Source organism: Myotis lucifugus, unplaced genomic scaffold (assembly GCF_000147115.1).
Source record: "Myotis lucifugus unplaced genomic scaffold, Myoluc2.0 scaffold_54, whole genome shotgun sequence".
NCBI lineage: Eukaryota > Metazoa > Chordata > Mammalia > Chiroptera > Vespertilionidae > Myotis > Myotis lucifugus.
Genome location: NW_005871102.1, coordinates 2,643,195 through 2,667,418, shown reverse-complemented (window position 1 = coordinate 2,667,418; position 24,224 = coordinate 2,643,195). Strand labels below are relative to the sequence as shown.

The following is a 24,224-nucleotide window of genomic DNA, read 5'->3' as shown; positions in this document are numbered from 1 at the left end:
CATGAAATTCATATCCTAGGGTAATTTTGTCCAAAATTTTCACTATCCAAGAGTGCTCACCCAAGTTCAAAACCCAAGCGCACCCGGGATAAACCCACTTACTGAATGCTGTCTTCTGACAATAAAATAATCTACAACAGCAGCCAGTGGGTGATTCCAAGACCAATCCCTGTCTTGTTCATGTCAGGTAGCCTGTCTCATTACTAATCCTACAATTCCTCCTATTTACATGGTGATCTCCAGTGTACATACCTCATTTATTCCTCATCTCCAGAAAGAATCCCTCTGCTTAGGCACCATAAAGAGACCCATGGATAAGGGACAGTATCTCCTTTGTGTGGCCCAACCACTTAATGGTAGTACACCAGCTCTTCCCTCTTTACCTCCTGTACACTCTTCCACCTCCTCCTCTGCTCGCTGCATCTGCACTCGCTGAAACAACCTGGCAGAGACTACCAAAGACTTTCCACTTGTCAAGTCTCTGGCTGCCTCAGCCCCTGAGACCTCACCCCCACTGTGCATGAATGTGGCACAATTGATGTAACACCCTAATCTCAATGGCAACCTCTTGGTTAGGAAGAAGTTGAGGCTTGTCCTGGGAGACCCCCTCCAAATTTCTGGGTGATGAAAAGGTATCCCACCCCTGAGCTCATCTCTGCTACTTCCACCTTGCCTGCCCCCTACTCAGCAGTTGCTTTGCCTTCCCCAGAGAGCTGTCCTTCCAGCATCACCCCAAGATGGCTGCTCTCCTTGGTCCCCTGGGCCCAGTGACATTCATAGACCCTGCCCGACAGCCACCCATCCCCACAAACTGCCACCCATCACTCACTCTTCGCTGGCTGGTAAGGAGACTCCCTTTGCTTCTTAGCAGCTGCTCTACCATTGTAAGCAGTTGGACCCCTAAGCACACTTTTTTTTCTCTTTGTAAAGGAGCCAACATCTCTCCAGGGCAAATTCTCCAGGTTGGAAAGGAAGTGAGATGGGAGGGACAGCTCTCTGGGGAAGGCAAAGCAACTGCCGAGAAGGGGGCGGGAAAGGTAGAAGCAGCAGAGATGAGCTCAGGGGTGGGATACCTTTTCATCACCCAGAAATTTGGAGGGGGTCTCCCAGGACAAGCCTCGACTTCTTCCTAACCAAAGTCTCCAGGTTGGAAAGGAAGTGAGCAAACCCAGGAAGATCAACCACAGACACACAATGTTTGAAATGTTCTACATTGCCACCGTTATTGCTGCTGCTACTAATGAAGCTAGCATTTCTGAGGCTGTGCTATGTGCCAGGTACTGTTCCTTATGCTTATTACCCCCATTTTATGTATAAGAATACTAAGGCCCAGAGAGGCAACTTGCTCAAGAGCCAATTAGTTCCTATTTATGTGAAACCATATTCCACTCTATAATTCAAAGATTTTTTTTCCCCCTATAAGGTCACATTATCTGAAATCATTTATAGATCCTGTATGTTTAAACCCCCTTTACAAGACAGGTTTAAGTTCCCTCCCACATGTCTCTTGGGTTCCATGCACACTAGGCATGTTGCTTGTGATCTTACCTGGATGTTGGAATGTTCTTGGGCAGGACAGACATTTTCTAGAACAATTAAGGAAGATGGTTGGCCCAGGACACACCTGAGTGTCTAACTCCGGTGCCAGAGAGTGACCGAGTCTCTTGTCTAACCTGGCCAGCGTGCCCTGGTGCTGAGTTCATCTCTGCGGCTCTGGTATTTGTGGGCCACAGGGCACTTTCTCAGTCCTCTCTCTCCTTTGGTGGCTGGTATACCCCTAAGTCCTGCTCCTCCTCCTTCTTCTGTTTACGTCCCTTCAGATGACCCCAAACTCAACATATCCAAAACTAAACCAGCTCCCCATTCACTCCTCCTTTTCCTATATTTTCTGCCTTGGCACCACCAACTACTCAGTCAAAAATAATTCTTCTCCCTCCCTCCAAAAACAAAGTTTCTCAGTACTTAGAGCTATAAATTTTTAAAAAGCAATATAACTAATGCTGAATCTTATCTTGTTACAACAATTGCTATTAATCATCCACAGACACAAGAACTAATTTGGGGGGAAAAAGACACTCACCTCATTAAGATATGCATTTCCCATTTTGTTTACTAGTCATCAATCAACACTTCAAAATGTTGATTTTATCAATTTTGGACAAGTAACTGGTTCCAAAACCAACTCAATTGAGGAGAAATTTTCAACAATTTAGAACTTATAATCAGTATTGATGTGAATATCTTATTTGTGTTGTTGTACCACAGTTTTGTTAGATGCTACCATTGAGGAAAAAGGGTAAAGGGTTGGTGAAATCTATTTGTATTATTCCTACAACCACATGCAAATATACCATTGTATCAACATTTAAAAGTTTAGTGTAAAGACGTATTAATGCAAAAAAACTGTTTTATTCAAAATATGTTTTTAGCAGAGCAATGGGTGACCAACTGAGACTTGAAAAAAATAAGTATGTATATGCCCCATTAATATTAAGTTCTATAGGAGAAATGAAGTAGAAACACAAATTCAAAGAGAAAAACAATCAGTGAATAGTTCCCCAATGTTAAAGAAGTGCATGGCCACAAATTTTTTTAAATAAATGATAGTGATTATCCAATTGTTACATTACTGAGGATACATTTAGAAGAGTAGACTTAAAATTTATTTTTAAAATATCAAAAATTTATAATAGTATAGCAGAATTTATATTATTTTCTTCTATTGAAACATATGATTGAATGTTTAGATGTCACTCTTAGACTGTGTAAAGGGTACAGAGCTCTTTCAAAGTCTTTTAGGGGGTCCAAGAGAGCAAAAATAAATGTGAAGAGCACTGTTCTAGCCAATACATTCCACCTCTAAGTATGCCCAGGTTTTTAACAGCCCAAACCTTGGCACCTATGAGCCTACTCAGTCTGGAATGCCCTCTCATTGTCTGCCAAGCAAGGCTCTTTCAATTCTCCTCTCCAGCCTCAGCCCCTCTGGAAACTCATCCCAGGTGCTATGGGCATAACGTAGCACTTTCTCTACGGCTCCTGCCTGACCTCATGTGAGGTATCATCACACTGCACCTTACGTATGTGTTTACATGTCTGTCTCCCAGTTAAGCTGTGCAAACCTTTAGGGTGAATTCCTTTACTGTCCTATCTCTGGTATTGCCATGAAACAGATTCAATAGGTTCTGGATGAATGAGTGAATGAATTATCATCATGCGCCTGGGATTAATAGTTTATAAATGATTTACCACTTAAATTAGTTTTCTGCCTTTAAAGATATATTTTCAATATAAGTGTTGAGCACTAAGGCTAAAGATACTCAAACCAATAAACATTAGGGGATCTCATACAATCATTTACTTATAAAAATTCTGCCCTGGGTTACTAACAGGATTAAAAGTACAAAATTACACTAAATGGCAGAAATGGCATTAATGGCAAAGGAGGACCATAAATCACCTTGGTCTTTAGGATAGTCACTGAAGCCACTGGTGGTCAGAAGTAGGGTTCAATTTTCAAACTTTCAGCTACAGTATTTATCTGCTAGGTCACTCAGCTGACTCTCAAAATGCAGGAGTCTTATGTGTTGACACAAACACGTAATCTCAAGTCTTGAAAAGACTATTAAGAAAATCCTAGCCCTGCTGGTGTGGCTCAGTGGTTGAGCATCAACCTATGAACTGGAAGGTCAAGGTTCGATTCCTAGTCAGGGCATATCCCCGGGCTGTGGGCTCCATCCCCACAGGGGGGCGTGTAGGAGGCAGCTGATCAATGATTCTCATCATTGATGTTTTTATCTTTCTCTCTCCCTCTCCCTTCCTCTCTGAAATCAATAAAAATAGGTGTGTTTTTTTAAAAAGAAACTCCTAAATGTCTTCCCCTATCATGTTATGCTGCTGCCTGTATTGTTCTACACCTGGTTTAGGTCAAAAGAATTCCTTTGTTCAATCACAGTGATGATTGAACAAGAAGAAATAAGTATGAACAGGAGTCATTTCACATCGAACCAGACCTCTCAGCTGCTCAGGCTACTTCTGAAGATGACATTACATATCATGCTATAGGGGGACATGGCTGTAGAAATGTTTAAGAGCAAAACATAAGTATCCCCAGCTTCTTTTGCAATTCATGATGAGTCAATAATTCATGAGATAATTCTGGAAACCATTTAAATTTAATACCTTCCCTCATTTATTCATTCATCCCTTCATTCACTAAGCATTCACCGAGCACCTGTTATATGTCAAGTACTCTGCTTCTGCATAGAGGTCACAGATCTTATGCAGATTTCACAAGCTCTTACATGCACACGTGAGTGTGTGTGTGTGTGTGTAGCTCTACACAATTTTATCACAGGGATACCTTTGTATAACCACCACCACCAAAATCAAGGTACTGAACCCTGGCCTGGTAACTTAATTGGTTGGAGTGTCATCACATACACCAAAAGGTGGTAGGTTTGATTCCTGGTCAGGGCATATACCTAGGTTGTGGGTTCAATCCCTGATCAGGACACATATGGGAGGCAACCGATTGATGTTTCTCTCTCACATCAATGTTTCTCTCTCTTCTCTCTCTCCCTTCCACTCACCCTCCCTCTCTCCCTCTCCATGACTCTCTAAAGAAATCTATGGATGATGACTTAAAAAAAAGATACTGAACTGTTCCATCACCATTAAGAACACCCACCTGCTATCCTTTTGTCACACCCACACTCATACCCCGCCCCCCATCTCTACCCCATTCCTAACCCCTGGAAAGCACTAACTTGTTCTCTGTCTCTATAATTCTGTCACTGACAGAAAATATTGAAACTACTATATAGATGGAATCATACAGCAGGTAACCTTGGGGATTTTTTCCCACTCAGCATAATACGCTTGAGAGCAATCTGAGTCATTCCACGCATGAGTCCTTTGTTCCTTCTTGTTGCTGAATAGGATTCCATTGTACTATAGATGGACTACAGTTGGTGTAAAAAGTTAGCACTGAACGCACTTTTGTCATTTCCAGTTTGAAGCTATTACAAATAAAGCTGCTAGGACAACTGATATAAAAGCTTTTGACTTGGTATAAGTTTACATTTCTCTACAATCAGTGTCCAAGAGTCCACTGGCTGGAGCATAGGGTAGATGTTTGTTTAGTTTTATAAGAAACTGCCAAAGTATTCTGCAGAGTGGCTGTGCCATTTTACATTTCACCAGCAATGTAGGAGAGATCCAGTGTCCCTGCATCCTCACCAGCATCTAATACTGTCATTATTTTGAAAATTATTAAAGTATAGTTGGCATACAATATTTGTTAGTTTCAGGTGTCCGATACAGTAATTTGACATTTACATACCTCATGATGCTATCACCACGATAAGTCTAGTAGCTACCTGTCAGTGTGCAAATGTATTCCAGTAGTATCGACTCTATTCCCTGGGCTGTATCTTACATCCCCCCGTGTTTTTTATTTTGGCCATGCTAATAAGTGTGTAGTTACATCTCATGTGGTTTCAATTTGAATCTCCCTAATGGCTAATGATATTGAACATCTGTTCATGTGCTTATTTCCCATCTGTATTTCCTCTCTGGTAAAATGTTTGTTCATGTCTTGCCCATTTTCTAACTGGAATGTCTGTTTTACTATTGAGTTTTGAGAGTTCTTTACATATTCTAGATACAAATCTTTTGTGAGATGTATGATGTGCAAATATTTCTTCCAAGTCTGATGTTTCTTTGTTTGTCTAAACAGAATCGGAAAAAAAGTTTTAAATTTTGATGGAGTACAATTTATCAGTTATTATTTATACTAGAGGCCCGGTGCACAAAAATTTGTACACTCGGGGGGGTGGGGAGGGGGGTCCCCCAGCCCGGCCTGTGCCCTCTCGCAGTCTGGGACCCCTCGGGAGATAACGACCTGCTGGCTTAGGCCTGCTCCCGGGTGGCAGAGGGCACGCCCAATCCCTAAGTGCAGCCCCTGGTCAGGCTCAGAGCAGGGCCAATTTCGGAGTTGGGGCGCCGCCCCCTGTCATGCACAGAGCAGGGCGATGCCTCCCTTAGTCATGCTCAGGGTAGGGCCGATTGGGGGGTTGGGGCACCGCCCCGTCACACTCAAGGCAGGGTCGATGGGGAGGTTGTGGCGCCACCCTCTGTCACGCACAGAGCAGGGCCGATCAGGGGGTTGGGGCGCTGCCCCCTGTCACTCACAGAGCAGGGCCAATCAGGGGGTTGGGGCGCTGCCCCCTGTCACTAACAGAGCAGGGCCCATCAGGGCGGTTGGGGCACTGCCCCCTGTCACACACAGAGCAGGGCGGATCAGGGGGTTGGGGGCACTGCACCCTGTCACACTCAGGGAAGGGCCAATGGGGAGGTTATGGCTCTACCCTGTCACACACAGAGCAAGGCCCGTGGAGGGGAGTTGGGGCGCCACCCTCTATCACCCACAGAGCAGGGCTGATCAGGGGGTTGGGGCGCCGCCACTGTCACACTCAGGGCAGGCCGATGGAGAGGTTATGGCTCTACCCTGTCACACACAGAGCAGGGCCCATGGGTGGCGGGGGTTGGGGCGCCTTCCCCTGTCACACACAGAGCCGCAGGGCAAATCAGGGGGTTTGGGCGCTGCCCCCTGTCACGCTGATCCCGGTGCCGGGAGCCTCGGTGCTCCGCTGATCCCGGTGCCGGGAGGCATATTACCCTTTTACTATATAGAATAGAGGCCTGGTGCATGGGTAGGGGCTGGCTGGTTTGCCCTGAAGGGTGTCCTGGATCAGGGTGGGGGTCCCCACTGGGGTGTCTGGCCAGTCTGGGTGAGGGGCTGAGGGCTGTTTTCCGGTTGGCGAGTGACTAAAGCTCCCAACAGCTCCTTTTTTTCTTTTCTTTTTTTTTTATTCTGGGCCAGCTTTAGCTCTGAGGCCTCACTGCTGAAAACATCGATACAATGTTGTGGTAGGCTGGCTGAACCTGGCTGACTGACAGCCGGTTTCTGGGGTTTTGTTTAGCTTCTTATTTGCAACATAGTACATAGTTGCTTAGAGTTGCAGCTGAAAGGCCGGCAAGTTAGGCGGGGAACGTTGGAGTTCGCAGTCACTGGAGAAAGCAAGCCTCCCTGCTCGCTTCAGTGCATGGCTGCCGGCCGCCATCTTGGCTGACAGTTAATTTGCATAAGGATATGCTGATTAGCCAATGGGAAGGGTAGCGGTCGTACGCTAATTACCATGTTTCTCTTTTATTAGAGTAGATGGACTATGCTTTTGGTGTTATTTATAAGTTCACTCTTTCTTGTAGTCCTGCCCTGACGATTTTCTCCTATGTTTCTTTTTAAAGTTCTATGGTTTTATTTTTTATATTTAAATATTTAAATATCTGATCTATTTTGAGTTAATTTCTGTACAAGGTGTGAAATTCATATTAAGATTCCTTTTCTTCTGCCTGTGGATGTCCAATTGCTTCAACACCATTTGTGGAAAATACATATTGCCTATTAATGTCTGAAGTATATGTAAGAATATTACCTCCTTTATTCCTCATAGTGGTAATACATTCCTTCTCTCATATTTTTTTTTTCTTGATCAGGGTTGGCTTTTTTTTTTCTTTCTTTCCAGGGGTTTATCAATCCTTTTCTCCTCCCTCTCCAAAAAAAACTTTTGGTTCTGTTAATTTTATTCTAATGAATGTTTACTTTCTATTTTATTTTTTTTCTACTTTTGTTACTTCCTCTGGTTTTCATTCATTGGGTTTAACTGTTATGCCTCCAAGACATAGAATCAATCTCAATCCATGTCATCACCTTATTTACATCTAGATTATAGAGTTGGTCTAGAACTCCTGAGTATTTCCCTCTGTTTGCTCTAATACCTCTTACCTGTCCGAAGTGAAACATTTTGACAAATTCGTATTTGGTCTCCACTTCACTTACCCAGGTGACTGATGGCTTCCTTATCCCAAGGCCAGGTGGCAGCACCTGCAAGGTCTTCCCTCACAGAGCTGGCAAAGTAGACATTGAGGAAGTGTGTGCTGTTGAGCTTCAGCGCCTCCTTCAGTTCCTTCACACTCATGTAGGCCCTGCAGAACATGAGAGAGGGTCAGAGTCACACCGAGAGGTCAGCACTCAGAGAAGAGCACAGCCACACCTACTCAGACTCAGACACTCCCAGCCAGTGCCACTTTTAGAAGGGCAGGGAGGCAGAGACCAGGCTGTCATGAAGACATTTGGGATATTTATTCTAAGATGAATAATACCCCACCTTGTTAGCACTCAGTATTTGATGTCATATTCAAGTCCCCACTCTATACCCAAATGATTTCTTCAAGATAAATCCAATGAGATTTATCCTAGTTCTTTGCCCTGAGATTTATCCCAGGCCATGGTAAAGGCCATCTAACTTTCAGTCCCAGCTTCTTTGCATCACACTGCATGATCATTATTATGATCAGAAGACCAACTGAACCTTTATCTCAGTATATGCTTGTTCCCAGAAATTACATTTTTTTCCTTTTTAAAAAATATTTTTTTTATTGATTTCAGAGAGGAAGGGAGAGGGAGAGAGAGATAGAAACATCAATGATGCCCTAACCGGTTTGGCTCAGTGGATAGAGCGTCGGCCTGCGGACTGAAGGGTCCCGGGTTCGATTCCGGTCAAGGGCATGTACCTTGGTTGCGGGCACATCCCCAGGAGGGGGTGTGCAAGAGGCAGCTGATCGATGTTTCTCTCTCATCGATGTTTCTAACTCTCTATTCCTCTCCCTTCCTCTCTATAAAAAATCAATAAAATATATTTTAAAAAAAAAGAAACATCAATGAGGAGAGAGAATTATTGATAGGCTGCCCCCCTGACACCCCACACTGGGGATCAAGCCGGCAACCCAGGCATATGCCCTGACCGGGAATCAAACCATGACCTCCTGATTCATAGGTGGATGCTGAGTCACACCGGCCAGGCTGCAACCAGACATTACTTTTTTAAAGGGAAATAGTGGCTAGGAAAGAAAGTGAAAGAGGAAAAAAAAAAAGATGAGTGATAGGTACGAAGGGTGTCATAAAGCTACTGCAAAGAATATTAATTATATTTTTTTCTCTTTCTAGCCCCTTAATCATAGAAATTCTACTCCTACTACACTACCTTCTGATACCAAGTATCTTTATTGATGGTCTTAAAAGCACTAGGCAATATTATGTTTACACTTACAGAATCAACAGTCTATTAAAAACACATGCCCCATGGCCCATTAAAAAAGAAAAGGAAATAAGCATTTGATCTTTTTATAAGTTCATATATAGTCAAAGACCTTCATATTCCTGGCATCAGTGAAACTTAACACTTTACCACGAGCAAACAGAGCCTACCGTTCTCACTGAAGAGCTATTCTAAGAAGGAACAAGGAAACCAGAGTTCAGTGGCCCCTAGGACTCACTGGATGCTTCCCATAGTGGCTGGCCATGGTCTGCACTCCAAAAAGGGGAATGTTCTCATCACAGCTTCAACTGAACAGACAGTTCCCTCAACCTAAGTTGGATCAAGCTCCACTGTTGCTATTCTGGTAATCTCCCAACCCAGAAGCTCGTGTTAGGACGGCATGACCTTTCTTCTCTTACTTGCTCTATCTCCCAGCCACACTATTGATGCCATCTACTTATTGATACCTTATGTAGGATATACTAGCAAGGAGTACCCAAGAAATAGAGATCACAAAGATCAGATTTTTTAAAAGAGAAGGGTGTGTAGATATGTAGAGCTAAGACCATTGGTCGTAGTATAAGAGCTTTTCTTTCTTTAAATTTGACTGATTGATTGGAGAGAGAGAGAGAGAGAGAGGGATATCTAGGTATCCATTAGGTGATTCCTGTATGTGCCCTGACCAGAGGGGCTCAAACCCACAACTTTGGGGTATTGGGATGATGCCAGGGCCCAAAGATTGTTTTAGTTTTCTTTGGAACAGAACCAAAAAGAGAAATAAAACATAAAAACAAAAATGATTTTGCTTTAGAATTAGAGGTTCTTGCGAGAAACAGGACTTGAAAAATACTTTCTTATTGAGTTATAATATCTTGGAAAAATAGTTCTCAGCCCCAAGAAATCATCCAGTTCCATGAGGTGAGGTGATGCCAGATGTGATCAGAGGGATATTCCTTCTGCTGCCGTCCTGGAGACACAGTGTTTTTTGAACTGTTGCCTGGTTTTCCTTGAACATTAGTCACATCCTTGTTCCCTTTCTCCTCTATTAAAAATAATTACAATTTCCTGTCTTGATAAATTGATGGTTTGGAGCTGTGATGACATCAAATAATTATTCGACATGGAGATGCCTCAATAGGCCAAGAGACAGGAGTAGAGGGGGGCAGATGGGAGATGAGACAAGAGAAGAGAAAAGAAGAGAAATAGAAAAAGAAAGGAAAAAGAAAAGAAGAGCAGGAAGAACCAGAGATGGCCTATATGCAGTGCAGGGGACCATGGAATAAAAGTCATACCCTTCCCTGTCTCTATCCAGAACTCCCATTAACATTAGGAGTTGGTAACCTGACAATTCTCTCTCTTTCCCCCTCCCTCACTTTCCCAAATCGCCTGTCCCTGGTATGGTTTCCTTGGGCTATATGTGTTTTTCTGGCTTTTCTGTCTGCCATTTACCAGTCTTAGCCACCGACTTTCTGTCCTCCCACAACCCAGCAGCAGTTCCACTCATTTCCCTTGAGCATCCTCCAACAGGCCTCTTCCTCCATCACCAACCTCATTAACTGGTTCTACTCATCACCCTCTTCTCCTTGCCCATCCCTCCCTCCAACCATAAAGTATCCTTCCAGATGAGAGTGGTTATGTCATGCTGGTGGCAAACTGGGTGTGGTTGCTCCAACTCCTGCACTCCATGGAAATATAGATAGAAGTCGGCAAGTCCAAGAGAGAGAATATATTTCAAAACATAGTTTAAACAGTCATTAATTGTAGAGAAAAATGTCTTATTTTGTTGGAAACAAGGATTTGTGTCCAGATGATTCTAGAAACCAAAGAAAGTAAAAATACAGATGCCAGTGTATCTGCTTTGTGTGTAGAATGTTTGCCTATTACAGCATGGGTACGCCATTTTAGGACTTACATCAAAGCCAATGAGGACAAACAGCTTAGCTTGACACTAATGTGGCCAGAATCTGGCTCAGACCTAGGGTGGGGAAAGTGAATATGATCCATAAATTCAGAGCTTAACATTTTGCTTCCAAAATTATTTATTAAGAGATAGACTTGCTATCCGAAAGAACTTAATATTTATTCCATGGAAGGTAAAATAACATACATAAATGTTATAAAAAGCATAAGAGTCACAAAGTGACCATGTGAAACGAGAGATGAACTGCACGAATCTGCTTAATTCCTGCTGGGATCTCCCCTTCCTCATCCTCTCCACACACTAGACTGAAATACTCTCTGCACCCTTTTCCCTGAGGATTCAGACCAACCAAAGTGAAGCTGCATCTTTATTTTTGTAAAAATTGCCTCAGAAACAAGTTCCCCTTGAAGCTGACATCCCAAGTGGCTGTGCACACTGCTGCAGTCTCTTACTTCCGACATGCCCCTGATAGATGCACACTTGCCTCACCAATATTATGACTGTGGTCCACTGGTTTGGGATAAAACCTTGCCCGGTGTCCAGTCCACCCTATTTTGTTGTCCCCCAGAATTGGTGCATTCATTTTAATTCCTGCCTTGCTCCCTGATCGCTGACCCCAGCCACACCACCATATCTAAGTGCACACAATGAACTCCAATTCTGGCTTTGTTTCTGACCAAGTAAAATAAAAGGTTAGAAAAGGTGCCTCTTTGTGCTCTAGTTTAATATTCAGTTGATTAACTCTTTTATAGACTGAAAGAAATAATCTGATAATAAAGCTAGAAAGAGGAAAAAAGATATTGAGCTTCTGAAAGAAGCTGAACCATTTAACCAGTATTAAAAACTGGCATGTGAAAAACAAGACACAAAGGATACACGCATGCCCTGAAACTTGGACCCGCAGCTCTGCTTCCCAGGCTGAGCAAGACCCATCCAGAGAAAGATCCTGACTGCATCTCACAGGTTGGGACACAACCAGGTGCCCTCAAGAACCTCAGCCAATTCCCTCACAGAAACAACCTGCACCAAACCTGGGATGCTTTATTTTGGTCAAATCTAAGCCTTCTTGTCATTACTGCACACCGCAGTCTCCACACAAATGTACAAAAGGGCTCTCTCCCCACCCCCATCCACTACCCACGTTTTCATCTATGTTTCTTCCTCATGATGAATATTGTCTTTGACTCCCTCTCCCAACCCTTTCACTGTGCCCATACCATGGGAGTTCTAGGTCCCAGAGTTCCAAACCAGCATTCTCCCAGCTGCCCCATGCAACTCCAAAAACTTAGTTCTTATTTTCCCTCAGTCAGATTACTCCTGCTTTTAAAGACATAGCTTTGTGATACATCGCCATATACCTTCCACTTCCTGTCATTGCCCATCTCCTGGTTACTTTACACATGGAGGACTTCACTGTGGCTCACAGTCTCCCCTTCACCCCAGCCCGTATCACTGAGGAAGCTAAAGTGAAACAGCCACTGAAAACAGTCTTCTTTCTGACTTCTTGACCTTCGCACTCCATTCTCATTGTCACCCTTACTCAGATTGATTTCTTATATCTGATGTTAACCTTTAGTTCTATTTGTCTATACTTTTGTTTGTGGTCATTTCCTCTCGAAAAATTTTATGAAATCTTCACCATTCTTCTTTTACCCCTCCTCCCCCACTAAGCTCAATCTCTTATTCCCGTCTCTGAAGTAAATGATCATGCCTCCTTCTTTGATGATAAAATTGAGGTCACATACACACTCAAACATTTACTTCCCTACCTACTTCTATTCCCTTTCTGATGGTCCCATAGGATGAGGTTTCTGAGAAAAATCACAGCTAATACCCTCTTACTCCTTTTCTTTTTCAACCCAAACTTCTTGAAATAATAATTTCCTCATCTGCCATTCATTTCTTTTTTCCATGTACACCCTAATCCCACTGTAACCTGGATGCCATCAGCATCACTTCCATCAAAGCTGCTTTTGTTAAAGTTGTTAGCAACCTGCTAATTGCCCTTACCCACAAATGAAAAAAAAAATCAGTCACCTTCTAATTGGATTGTGCCATATAGCTAGGACCTGATTAATTGTAATGACTATTATTATTAGAGGCAAATAAATTATTGCCACATTAATAATTTTCACTTTAATAATTATTTATCTTGGCAAAAAAGGCAGACTTCAAAGAGTTTAGTGGTGTGTGTTTTTCTTGTGGATCATTCTAGTCCCTATTTTGCTTATTATTCTAAAAACTGTAAATTTTAAAACATCATTCTTTGCATTTTTTATGCTTCATATATATTTTCTCATATGAAACTCAAAACAATCCTATGAGGTTAGCATATTTTATTTTACAGATAAGAAATTAAAGCTTACAGAGATAGTCACTTGCTCCACATCACACAGCCTATAAGTTTCAATGGCAAGTTTTAAACCTGAGTTCCTCTCACTCCAAAGCCCACATTCTTTCTTCTATTCTTAAGTTGGTTTTCCTATAATCTGTGAGTCATTGTGTTGGTTGGGCCTTGGCAATGAAAAGTTGTATAAGACATGACTGTTGTTTTCAAGAAGCTTGGTGTGGTGAGGAAGATAACTGTGTAAACAGGTGGTTACAGTGCAAGGTGACAGGCACAATGATAGCCATGTGAACAAAATTATCTGCAAGAGCAGAAGACGAGTTGAAAAATCAGCATAAAGAACCAGACAGATGCTATGAACTGGCTTGTGCACAACTTCCCCACCCCCTTCTCCAGTGTCTCCCTGCTCTGGAGGACAGAGAAGTTAGTTCTACATTTCTCTAATTCCCTTGTCCCAGAGGATCTGGATGTGATTGAGATTCTACCAATCGGCTGTGCTCTAGTGAGAGGTGGACAGTGACAGTGAGATAAAGACCTCACTTCTGTTTGTTTGCTCTCTGCCTGCCAGCATGGCTGGGTGAGTGTCCTGGTGCCCAGGCACCAGCAGTGAGGGTGTGGAGAGGCTGGTGCATAATCTAGCCAGAGCAGTGCTGCTGGGACCCCAACACTCCCTGCCTTCCTATCTCTGACGGGGGGTCCACTTGCTGGCCAGTTCTTTGAGGTTGTTCTGAGAGATCTTCAAAGATGCCCAAATGAAATCCTACTATCCTAGCCCTTCAAAACCTTTGTAACCACTAAATTCCTTTGTTGGTTAAAATAGCTACAGTACTTTTTGTTTTCCTCAACTAAATTTTGACTGATTCAGAATTATATTCCAGCTGTGTTTACAATGTTTGATTTTTCTTCTCAAGGCAGAAAAGTATAGGAAAATACATTCAAGCTGATGGATGAAATAGAGCAAGAATTGTTTTTTAACTGAATCATAGAATTATACCCTAAGATCCAAAAAATACCTATTTAGGTGCTGATAACAAATTAACATTCATTCTGTGGATAATAAGAGATGCAAAAAGGCTGAAGGTTGAAATATATTTCAAGTTCCATTAGAGGAAAAAGAGAAATTTGGAAACTACAGATTAGTGAATTCCCAGAAATATTCCCAAAATAGACAAATGTTTATTATTAGATAAGGAAGAGTGATTACTGGAACTACCATGGGCTCACTTGTCAATTGGGGGGGGGATCACACAAAATTAATCACATTTATTTTGTTGTTGCTTTGGGTATTTTGTTGGATTACTGGAATGGCATGATTCCTTGGAGAAAAAATATCTTGATTCAACAGGATACATGATGAATCTCGGGCGAGATCTTAATGAGGTCGGTGGAGAAATGCATAGTAGATTCCTAACAACTCACATCAAATCTTGGCACTGCCTGAAGGGGATCAGGGCTCTGTATTTTCCCTGATTTAACTGAATTATTTAATCAATGTCTTGCAAGAATCCACACAATGTAAATTTATCAAATTTAAAAATGACCTAAATTAAAGAGAATTAATATGTTGGATGGCAGAATAAAGATTCAAATACATCTCAAAAAGCTATGATTATGGGGGTAAACTCAAAAGTATAATTGAAAAGTTTCAAATGTTAAATTTAAGCATACAAAAATAACAACTGCTAAAATACATTATTAAGGACTCTGGATTTAGCACCAATTGATAGGGGGAAATGCCTATAGATTTCAGTTGCCAACAGTGTTGTGTGACTCCCTGGGGGGAAATCTAGTCCCCTAGGATTCAATTCTAGGCACAAAGAGAGTGCACTGCAACAAACAGACCTGTACTTGGTTATCCTGTGCTTCTCTTGGACATATCACTCTTGGTTCCCTGTGGTCTGCACAATCAAATCCTTTACATTTCCTTTAAGTTGCCACTCAAAGCCTTTTAATCTGACCCCCAGCCTACCCTAGCACCACTATGCCATTGATTGAGCTAAACTGATTTATCCATTGATGTCAAGCATGCCTTCAATCTTTTTGGTTTTGAGGTTATTTGGTTGATTGGCTGTGTTTTTGTTTTGTTTTGGCCTCTCTGCTTTGCTTATGTTCTCCCCTTACATATACAATTAACAAAATTGTATCTGACATTCAAGGCCCATTTTCTATCTCATTTCTTCTGTGAAGCCCACAGCATCCCACCCTGAAATGAGCCCCTAAATCTTAATTACAGTGTCATTCAGTCTAGTCTGTAACACAATGGACTATAATATATAATTATAATATGTAAGCCTGTATTGTATGAGCTTTAAATTTGTACCAACAATAACAGCAAAAAATTGATAATAACATGATAGTATAATAGCACAGTATATTATTCTAATAGTATAGTATAATAGCAGAGAATAGCAAAATATAGATAATGTAAATTACCTTTAAAATGGATCGAGCAAGATAAATTAAAAGCATATAATATCCATACCGAAAGTCATTAAAAATTATCTAGGTCTATTATTATCCCATTTACTAAAATAGAAAAATGTGCCAAATATATTATTGAGTGAAAAATTAGACTGTACAGCCATAGCTTAATATAATTTTATTCATTTAAAACTATAAACATATCTTGCATATTGTCAAATGCTCATTTAATATTAGCTGAATGTATCAATGGTGAAGATGGGCTGTAACTGGAAGATGAGACAGAGAATACCCCATTCATCCTTCCACCCAATGTCCCCAACACTGCCCAACTGCAGAATCCCCATAAACACAAGGGTCCATTTACATCTGAAGGAGCCAAACTTAAAGACCTGCTACCTCTGGTAAAGAACAAGAGGCAAAAATACACCCATAGATAAAGCCCCAACCACACTCTCTTTGATAAATCTTTTTTAGTGATTAAAGACAGAGTAGGTTCTTGGCAAAAACACTGTACATGATAAACTCTCAAGGCCCGGGTAGGAATGGGCAGTGTAATTCCATGAGCATTACTATGTTTTAAAAATAGGAAGCGTTTCCCTAGAGGAGTGGTCCTCATGGGTAATTGGAGCGGACACAATGTGTTCCAATTAATGGCAAAAACCCATGAATACATACACTATTTTAGTCAGTTTTTTGTGTGCTTCTTTTCTCTTCTCCTGAAGTTTTTCTTCTACTGCTTTAGAACATTTTTAAAAGGTTTTCTTCAAATCCAGTTTTCAAGCAAAGCATCCTTTCTGTAATATATCATACATACACCCACCACTGAAGTCAGTTCTTTTTGACAATACACATGCACCAAACTGAACTCAACTTTCTATCAACGAGGGGAAGGTCAACAAATTCTATAAGAAATCTAATAATTGAATATCATTTACATTTGACTTTAGAAGGTAGGACAACACACTCAATTCAGAAAGTATTTCCTGAGCACCTACTAAATCCCAGGCCCTGTGCTGAACAACCAGGATACAATGCTGAATAAGCCTGGGCAGCTCTTCTACCCTTGTGGCCTCTGTGGCCCTTTAGGAGGAGGACAAGGAAATGGGCAGTGGTACTGGGACGCAGCAGGTTCTCTAGTAGAGAAAATAAAAGATACGGTAAGAATCCACGGACCAGGATTAGAGGTGCCAGGAGAGTCATCTCAAAATTAGCATTTGCCCAAAGACCTGGCAGATGAAAAGGTGTTACCCTGGTGAGGGGATGGCCTGGGAGGAGGAGCTACTAATAGAAAGGCCCAGAGGGCTGGGCAAGAAAATTATGCAGTTCCTGAGAGTTGGAGAGATGTGGAAAGGATGCTGAGGAGGGGAACAGCAGCTGGATCCTGAAAGGTCTTGCAAACCATAGTAAGAAGTTTAGAGTGCTTTAAAGCAAGAAAGGAACATGACTAGGTTTGTCTTGTAGATAGACTTGTCTTAAGAATGTGTGGAGAATAGATTTGAGGAGTGCAAACGGGAGGCAGAGGAGCCTGTCAGGGGCTGTGGCTGGATTTGAGAGATATTTAGGAATAGAACTTATAGGAATTGGTGATTAATTGGATGAGGTGGGGTGAGGAAGAGGAAGAGTCCAAAATAATGTCTGAGTTTTTAAATTGAGTAACTGGGTAGCACAATTCACTGAAATTGAAAATAGGAGAAGGAACAGGTCTGGGTGGCAGCCTGAAGTCATCTGTGATAATCAAATTACAGATGCTTATTAGACTCATGTATATATAAATTCAGAAAACAACGCACACATGGTAATATAAACTATGGAATGAGTAAGGTATGCTCAACACAATATCATGTGCTTAGGGAACCAAGGTGGAGAAAGTTCATTTTCAAAAATATATCCACACTTGTGCAATCACAAAGTCTCGAGAGACACAATATTAATTTGGCTTTAAAGACATATTTACTCTTGAATTGGATATCATGGGACAGTGAAGGGGTGATCTTCCCTGAAGGTCTCAAAGGCCTCCGTCTGACCGAGGAAAAGGGATATAGAGGGAGAAGAAAAGGCATAGCATCAAACCCTGAGGGATGGCAACTTGAAGGAGTAGGCAGAGGAATAGAAATTGGCAGGGAGGTCTGAGCAGTAGTGATGGAGAGGTCGGAAGAGAAGAGTTGGCATCTCTGAAGTCCAGGGAGAAGATCCATCTGAATGTTTCCGGCGTTGAAGTGAGAGAGGAACAGAGAAGTAGAAACAAGGAGAAATTGGTAACTCTGACAAAAGTCGTTTCAGGAAAACCATAGAGGCAAAAACCAGACCGCAGTGGCTTGGAGAGTGAGGGCTCTCAAGGAAGAGGAGCTAATGGGCATGGATGAGAGCCTCGGAGTGAAGCAAGAGGGTGAAGTCATAGGGCCGGGGGCGGGCGGTGGGGGAGGGTGGAATAAAAGGTTTCTATAGAGGAGACTGAAGCATTATTGAATTAGTTTTTTAAAAGGCACCAGTAAAGGTAAGGAAAATGAAGAGAGAGGAAGAGATAATTAAGAGAATTCAATGCAGAACCCAACAGAAGAGAGCCATCTTGCACAGCAGGGTGGTCACAGTACAGTTGGTGCCCCAGGCATGCAGGTACCCTACGCCCCAGCTGCTGTGAGTACTGGGTACTAACAGCTCACTGCTGGCCATTTTCTTTGAAGAATTTTCCTTGGACAAAAAGGATCTGCCTCACTGGAGATCATGCGTGTGTCCTCCCAGGGGCAGCTCCCAGATGACCGACTGACAGAGGGTGGGGCCAAATCCATAGTGCAGTCTGCCACCAGAGCTCCCTGCTGGACTCCAGCAGAGACCACAGGCTTGTCAGCCCCTTGCTCTGCCTTGTCATGTGTCCCTGACCCTTTTACGCTAACAGGAACCCTCAGTGTATCACAAGTACCGAAATTCCTGTCTCAGGCACCACTTCCTGGGAATCTCCTGAAAGATAGAGGAAATAGGAGGGGGGTGGGAGGGAGGAAAGGAGGCAAATGGCTTTGAGGGCTGATGGCAGTAGTTTGAGAGGAAGCTCCTCTAGGCTGCTTTCCCAGTATATAGAAGGTGAGGGGTCCCCTCAGAGTGGGAAGTGAGGTGATGGGGACGGGAATTTGCGAAGACTCAGAAGGTGTGAAATATCACTGTGGGAGAACGGGGAATGGGAAAGCACGTACTAGGGAGATACAGGGGGACCACTTAGATGGCATTCCTGAGAAAGGACTGCCATGCTCATCTCCTCCTAAATCCAGTAGTCATCACGCCTACTTAGAAGTAAGTAAAGGACTTCTGCTGTTACTCCCAATTTCAAAGTACACTAGAGGACTTTTTTCCTCAATGTGGAATTTATAAATGTTACAAAATAAATTATGTTAATTATAAATTGTATACATGCTTAGATTATATATAAACATAAAGATGTCCATTCACCCTTAGCACTCTCTGGAAAACTGTCCTCTGCAAGGTCATCAACTATCTCCCAGCTCTTCTATCCAGGACACCTCTCTGCCCTTACCTTCCTGACCTCTCTGAGGCATCTGGCATCACTGACCACTTCAGTTGGCTTCAGTAAGTCGGCATTCTCCTGCTTTATCTTCTATAGCTAGACACCCCTTCCCATCTCTCTCCTGGGACCTTCTCTCTCTCCCCATCTTTCAAGCACTGCTGTCCCCAGGCCCAGCCTTTGCTTTCTTAGGTATCACTCTCTACTTCCCCCGGATGAGCATGTTCATTCCTACAGCTTTTCTTGCAGTGATGACTCCAAAATGTGTCTCTCTAGCTTAGATTTGTCTCCTGAGTTTCAGGTAAGTATATTAACTGTCTATTGAGTATTATCCCCTAGACCAGTGATGGTGAACCTTTTGAGCTCGGTGTGTCAGCATTTTGAAAAACCTTAACTTAATAACTCTGGTGCCGGTCACATATAGAAATTTTTTGATATTTGCAACCATAGTAAAACAAAGACTTATATTTTTGATATTTATTTTATATATTTAAATACCATTTATCAAAGAAAAATCAACCAAAAAAATGAGTTCGCGTGTCACCTCTGACACACGTGTCATAGGTTCGCCATCACTGCCCTAGACATTGGAGACCTCAAACTCAACAAGTCTAAAACTCAACTCATCCTCCCTTTTCATTTCCACTTCTTGTGTTTCCCTGTCATGGAGACAAGCCTCATCATTACTCTGTACCCAGCACCCTGGAAGGGAATTCTCCCAAACTCCTCTCTTTCTCAATTCCATGTCCAATCGATCACCAACTCCAATATGTTCTATATTGAATATTTCTAAAATCTCTCCCTCCCACAGTCCACTCTGCCACTGCTTTAAGCCAGCATACTTTCTCTCATGGTTTATTGAGCAAAATCTTTATTGCTAGCCTGTGTCCATGGTTAGCCTGTCCATGGCTAGCCTATGTTCAGTCTGTCCCATCTTCTTCCTCTTCCTTATGGGAATCTGAGTAAGCCATTTACCCGCTTACAACACTCCAGGGGTATCCAATGCATTTGGGATGAAATCCAAATGCATTAATACATTTTCAAAACCCCTCATGACCTGGCCCCTTGCTACCTGTCTGGCTTCATCTCTGGCCATTATTTCTCTTACATTGATTTTCCAAATCCACTAAGTACTTATAGCTCTGCATCTGCGTTATGCTCTCTCATGGTTCCATGAAGGTGCACAAATTTTTTTTCAGGCTAGAATGTTCTTTTTCTGTGCACTTTTCTGGTAACAACTATCCATGATTTTTTTTAAAAAAATTGGTCCTAACTACAGATTTGGTTAAGCCCGGGTACTACATCAGCACACTCCAGGTCCCTCCAACTGATACTGAGGGTACTGTGTTTGTGACTAGAGGAAAGCTATAATGTCAGTGGAGACCCTTCTGATTCCAGAAGGGTCCTCTCTCTAACATGGTACAGTATTGCCTCTAATGATAGTCTAAATATTTCTCAATATTAAGTCCCTGAAAGGAATTAAAATAATTCCACTCTAGGAGATACATACCTCCTAGGAGGTCTAGGAGGTACAGCCATTTCTGTATTCATAGTTGACTCTTTTTTATAAACCACTAATTCCAATGGACCACCAGATAATAAAATAAGTATTTAAAGAATAGACTCCAGAAGTCTCTTTGGTTCTAAAGAGATACAGGATGGGAAGATCCAAATCCTCCAAGGCTTTTTGGACCCTTCCGAGGGTGCTCACAGCTTCCCCAGAAGTTGCCTGAACCTGTGGCCAGGGCCCACTTGTCATCATTGGCTCCTCATTCCACCCTCTCACTGGACAGAGCCTCATAAGCCCAAAGCCTCCACATGGAAATTCCATCCATGTGCCTCCTGATGAAGAGACTTTTGATGGGAGAATTTCTTTGCCTTTTGCACGATCACTTGTAAACTTTGATTCCAGAGAGTTGCCAGACAATTCCTATCCATCTGAAAGTTGCAAGTGTTGTAACGGCTGAAGAAAGAGAATTCTGAAGACATCCACTGCAACATCTTCCTTGGCCTCTCTTCCCCACTCACACCTCCTGTCTTGTCCCTGACCTACCTTCTCCTCTTCTCTGAGAGTCTGCGGCCGGTAGACATGCTCTCCAGCCACTCTTCTCAAGAAGGACAGGACCAGTGTTTGTCTAGAGAGCACTCCTCCATCCCTCTCCCTCTCCGCCCCTGACATCCATGCTCTGAAGCCAGCTGAGGATCATTACATTCAGACTGTGGCCTAGCGATGACTCACACTCTTGTGGTCTCCTTATGTTTACCAGGGATACTCGATTCCAGCTGGATTTCCCTTTCCCCAGGCAACTAGAGCTAAGCCATGTCACCATTTTTCTCCTGCCATCCCAGCACTCTCCACATTACCCTTTTAACACCAATGGTCTCTAAAAGGTGTGTATGCATGTGTGTGTGTGTGTATGCGCGCGCGCACACGCGCTCAAGACCATGGATCTACAGCGTAGACTGCAGGCCAAGTCCTGCCTGCACCTAGTTTTGTCTGGTCTATAAATTAAAAATGTTTTTTATATTTTTTCAGAGTTATAAAAAAGAAGAGGAAGGAGATGAGGAGGAGGAGGAGGAGAATGCAAGAAAGACTATATATGTGGCTGACAAGATATTTACTCTCTAGCCCTGCACAAAAAAGCTTGCGGACTTCTATTCTATACCACAGTGTATCTCTGATGCATTATTCTCATTATTCTGCATCCAGACAGACATGGACTTGCAGCTCATGAGCTGCTAGTACTTCACCACTCTTTTTTTTTTGACCCATGCAAATTTATTTTGCTCAACAAGTGTCCTCTGCGATTATTGTCATTTAAACTGTAAAACAACAACAACATGCACAATCATGCCTTTCTCAGCTACTTACTCTTTGGGGCAAAAGACTTTCCATCTCATTCAGAGGCAGGAAGGACGGCTTAAGCAATGCTCAGAAACATGGAGCATTCTTTCTCCACAGAACAAAAAGGAAATGCTAGGAGCAAGAAATCTTTCTGCCTCACAATGGGATCTAAGTTTGGTTACACAGACAAGTTGCCATTTGGTTCTAGAGTCAAGTGGCAATTCTGGGAGTAATGTGAATATTGGGGCTGACTTTGCTGCAAAGTTGTCCCCAGTAACTTAGACCTCCTTGACTTATCTCAGCAGCTGTGCCAACACCTGCAGGAGTTGCAGGGACATCGCCATCACCGACAAGACCTTGAGACCAAGGTGTTGGCGAGGTTGACTCAGGTTAGACTGAACTTCACAAGAAAATATTCTCCACAAAAGGGATTTCATGGTAAAAAAAAAAAATAAATAAAGGGGGGGTGTTCTTCCTTCTTTATTTCATATAGAAATTATTAAATGTTCTGAAAGCTCCTGTACTAAATTAAACTAAATTTTGTTTAAATTCCTAGGGGATAGCATAAGTAGTAATAAAGATTGTAACTCTGAATTAAAATGACCTGGTTAATGTGGGCTTTGCCATTTTCTCATATCACTCGGAGCATTATATATTACTAAGCATGGTTCATGGTGTGAAAAATGATGTGATCCTTTTAAAAATTAACACAAAAGTAATCTAAGAAATGAAAATGATAACAGTAACTACCTCCTTACTTTGTTCCACAGGTTAAATGAAACAGTGTATATAAATTAGCACGTGACAAAATACCAACTACATAAAAAACAATGGTTATTCCTCATATTTGACAATGGCACACTTTTTGTTTTTTAAATAATGATTATTTTAAAACCAGTGGAACATAGTTTCACAAACTGATATCAACTCAGGCTTGTTTTAAAAAAATAGAAAGAAGCAAGCAGGGAAAATGGAACACAGACAGAACTTATAACTATTTCTTTACTGTATGACAATTTATAAATAGAATGATTTATTTGAGAGGAAAAATTCCATTTTAAAGAATGAAAAAGGAGCCCTAGCTGGTTTGACTCAGTGTATAGAGCGTCGGCCTGTGGACTCAAGGGTCCCAGGTTCGATTATGGTCAAGGGCACATGACTGGGTTGCGGGCTCGGTCCAATGTGCAGGAGGCAACCAATCAATGATTTCCTCTCATCATTGATGTTTCTATCTCTCTCTTCCTCTCCCTTCCTCTCTAAAATCAATAAAAATATATTTTAAAAAAAGAATGAAAAAAAGGAAAAATAGACTTCAGGTAGAATATTCACCCTATACCAGGCAAATCTTTTAGATGATGTAACAAAAGCAGCTTCTCAATGAACAGACCAGCACACCTAAGTGAATGCATCAGGCTCTACAAACGCAGCTGTAGTGGGCAATGCTTCTGATTGTAGGAGCTTCCCGAGGCTGAGCCTGGGTCACCAAGTCTCTATTATCCTAATTCTACTCCAGTATTTGGAACAAAAAGATGGGTCAACCATCAAAAACTAAGAAAGAAAATAGAGACATAAGAGAAAGGACCAAGTGAGTACATCTTCATTTTTTCACCTGGCTTTTCTCCCAAAGACAATTTTAAAAGCTAAAACAAGGATGGATGAGTCATCTGTTTAGCTTCATCCTTTATTTTTAAAAAAATCAGCATTTCCGACTCCAGCATCTATTAACAAAGTTGTTTCGACATTCAGCATTCTTCACTTGTCTCCCCTACATACACACATGCACGCGTAAGCACTTTCCTAAAACCCGAGTTTATTTTTAGGCTAGAAAGAGGATGTTCCAGATCAGGGCCCTCTGCTCTTTAACACACATTCTCAAATGCTCCATTGCCAGATCTAAAAAGGCCGCTGTAGGATTTATTAGAGGAATGTTCACGAAGCTCTGATTACTTTTTAACCAGAAAATGAAGAGAAAAAAAGTCCAAGAATCTTTATCAGATCCAATATTGCACTTGGCACCC

At 42.1% G+C, this 24,224-nt stretch overlaps 1 protein-coding gene across 1 annotated transcript in view; it reads right to left on the bottom strand.

Annotated features, from left to right (window-relative positions):
* Window positions 1-24,224, bottom strand: part of PAPPA2 (pappalysin 2) — a 221,825-nt gene that overhangs the window by 134,645 nt on the left and 62,956 nt on the right. The window contains exon 3 of the mRNA XM_006088940.3: window positions 7,901-8,046. Coding sequence (XP_006089002.1) covers window positions 7,901-8,046 — 146 coding nt within the window. The remainder of the gene's footprint in view (window positions 1-7,900; window positions 8,047-24,224) is intronic.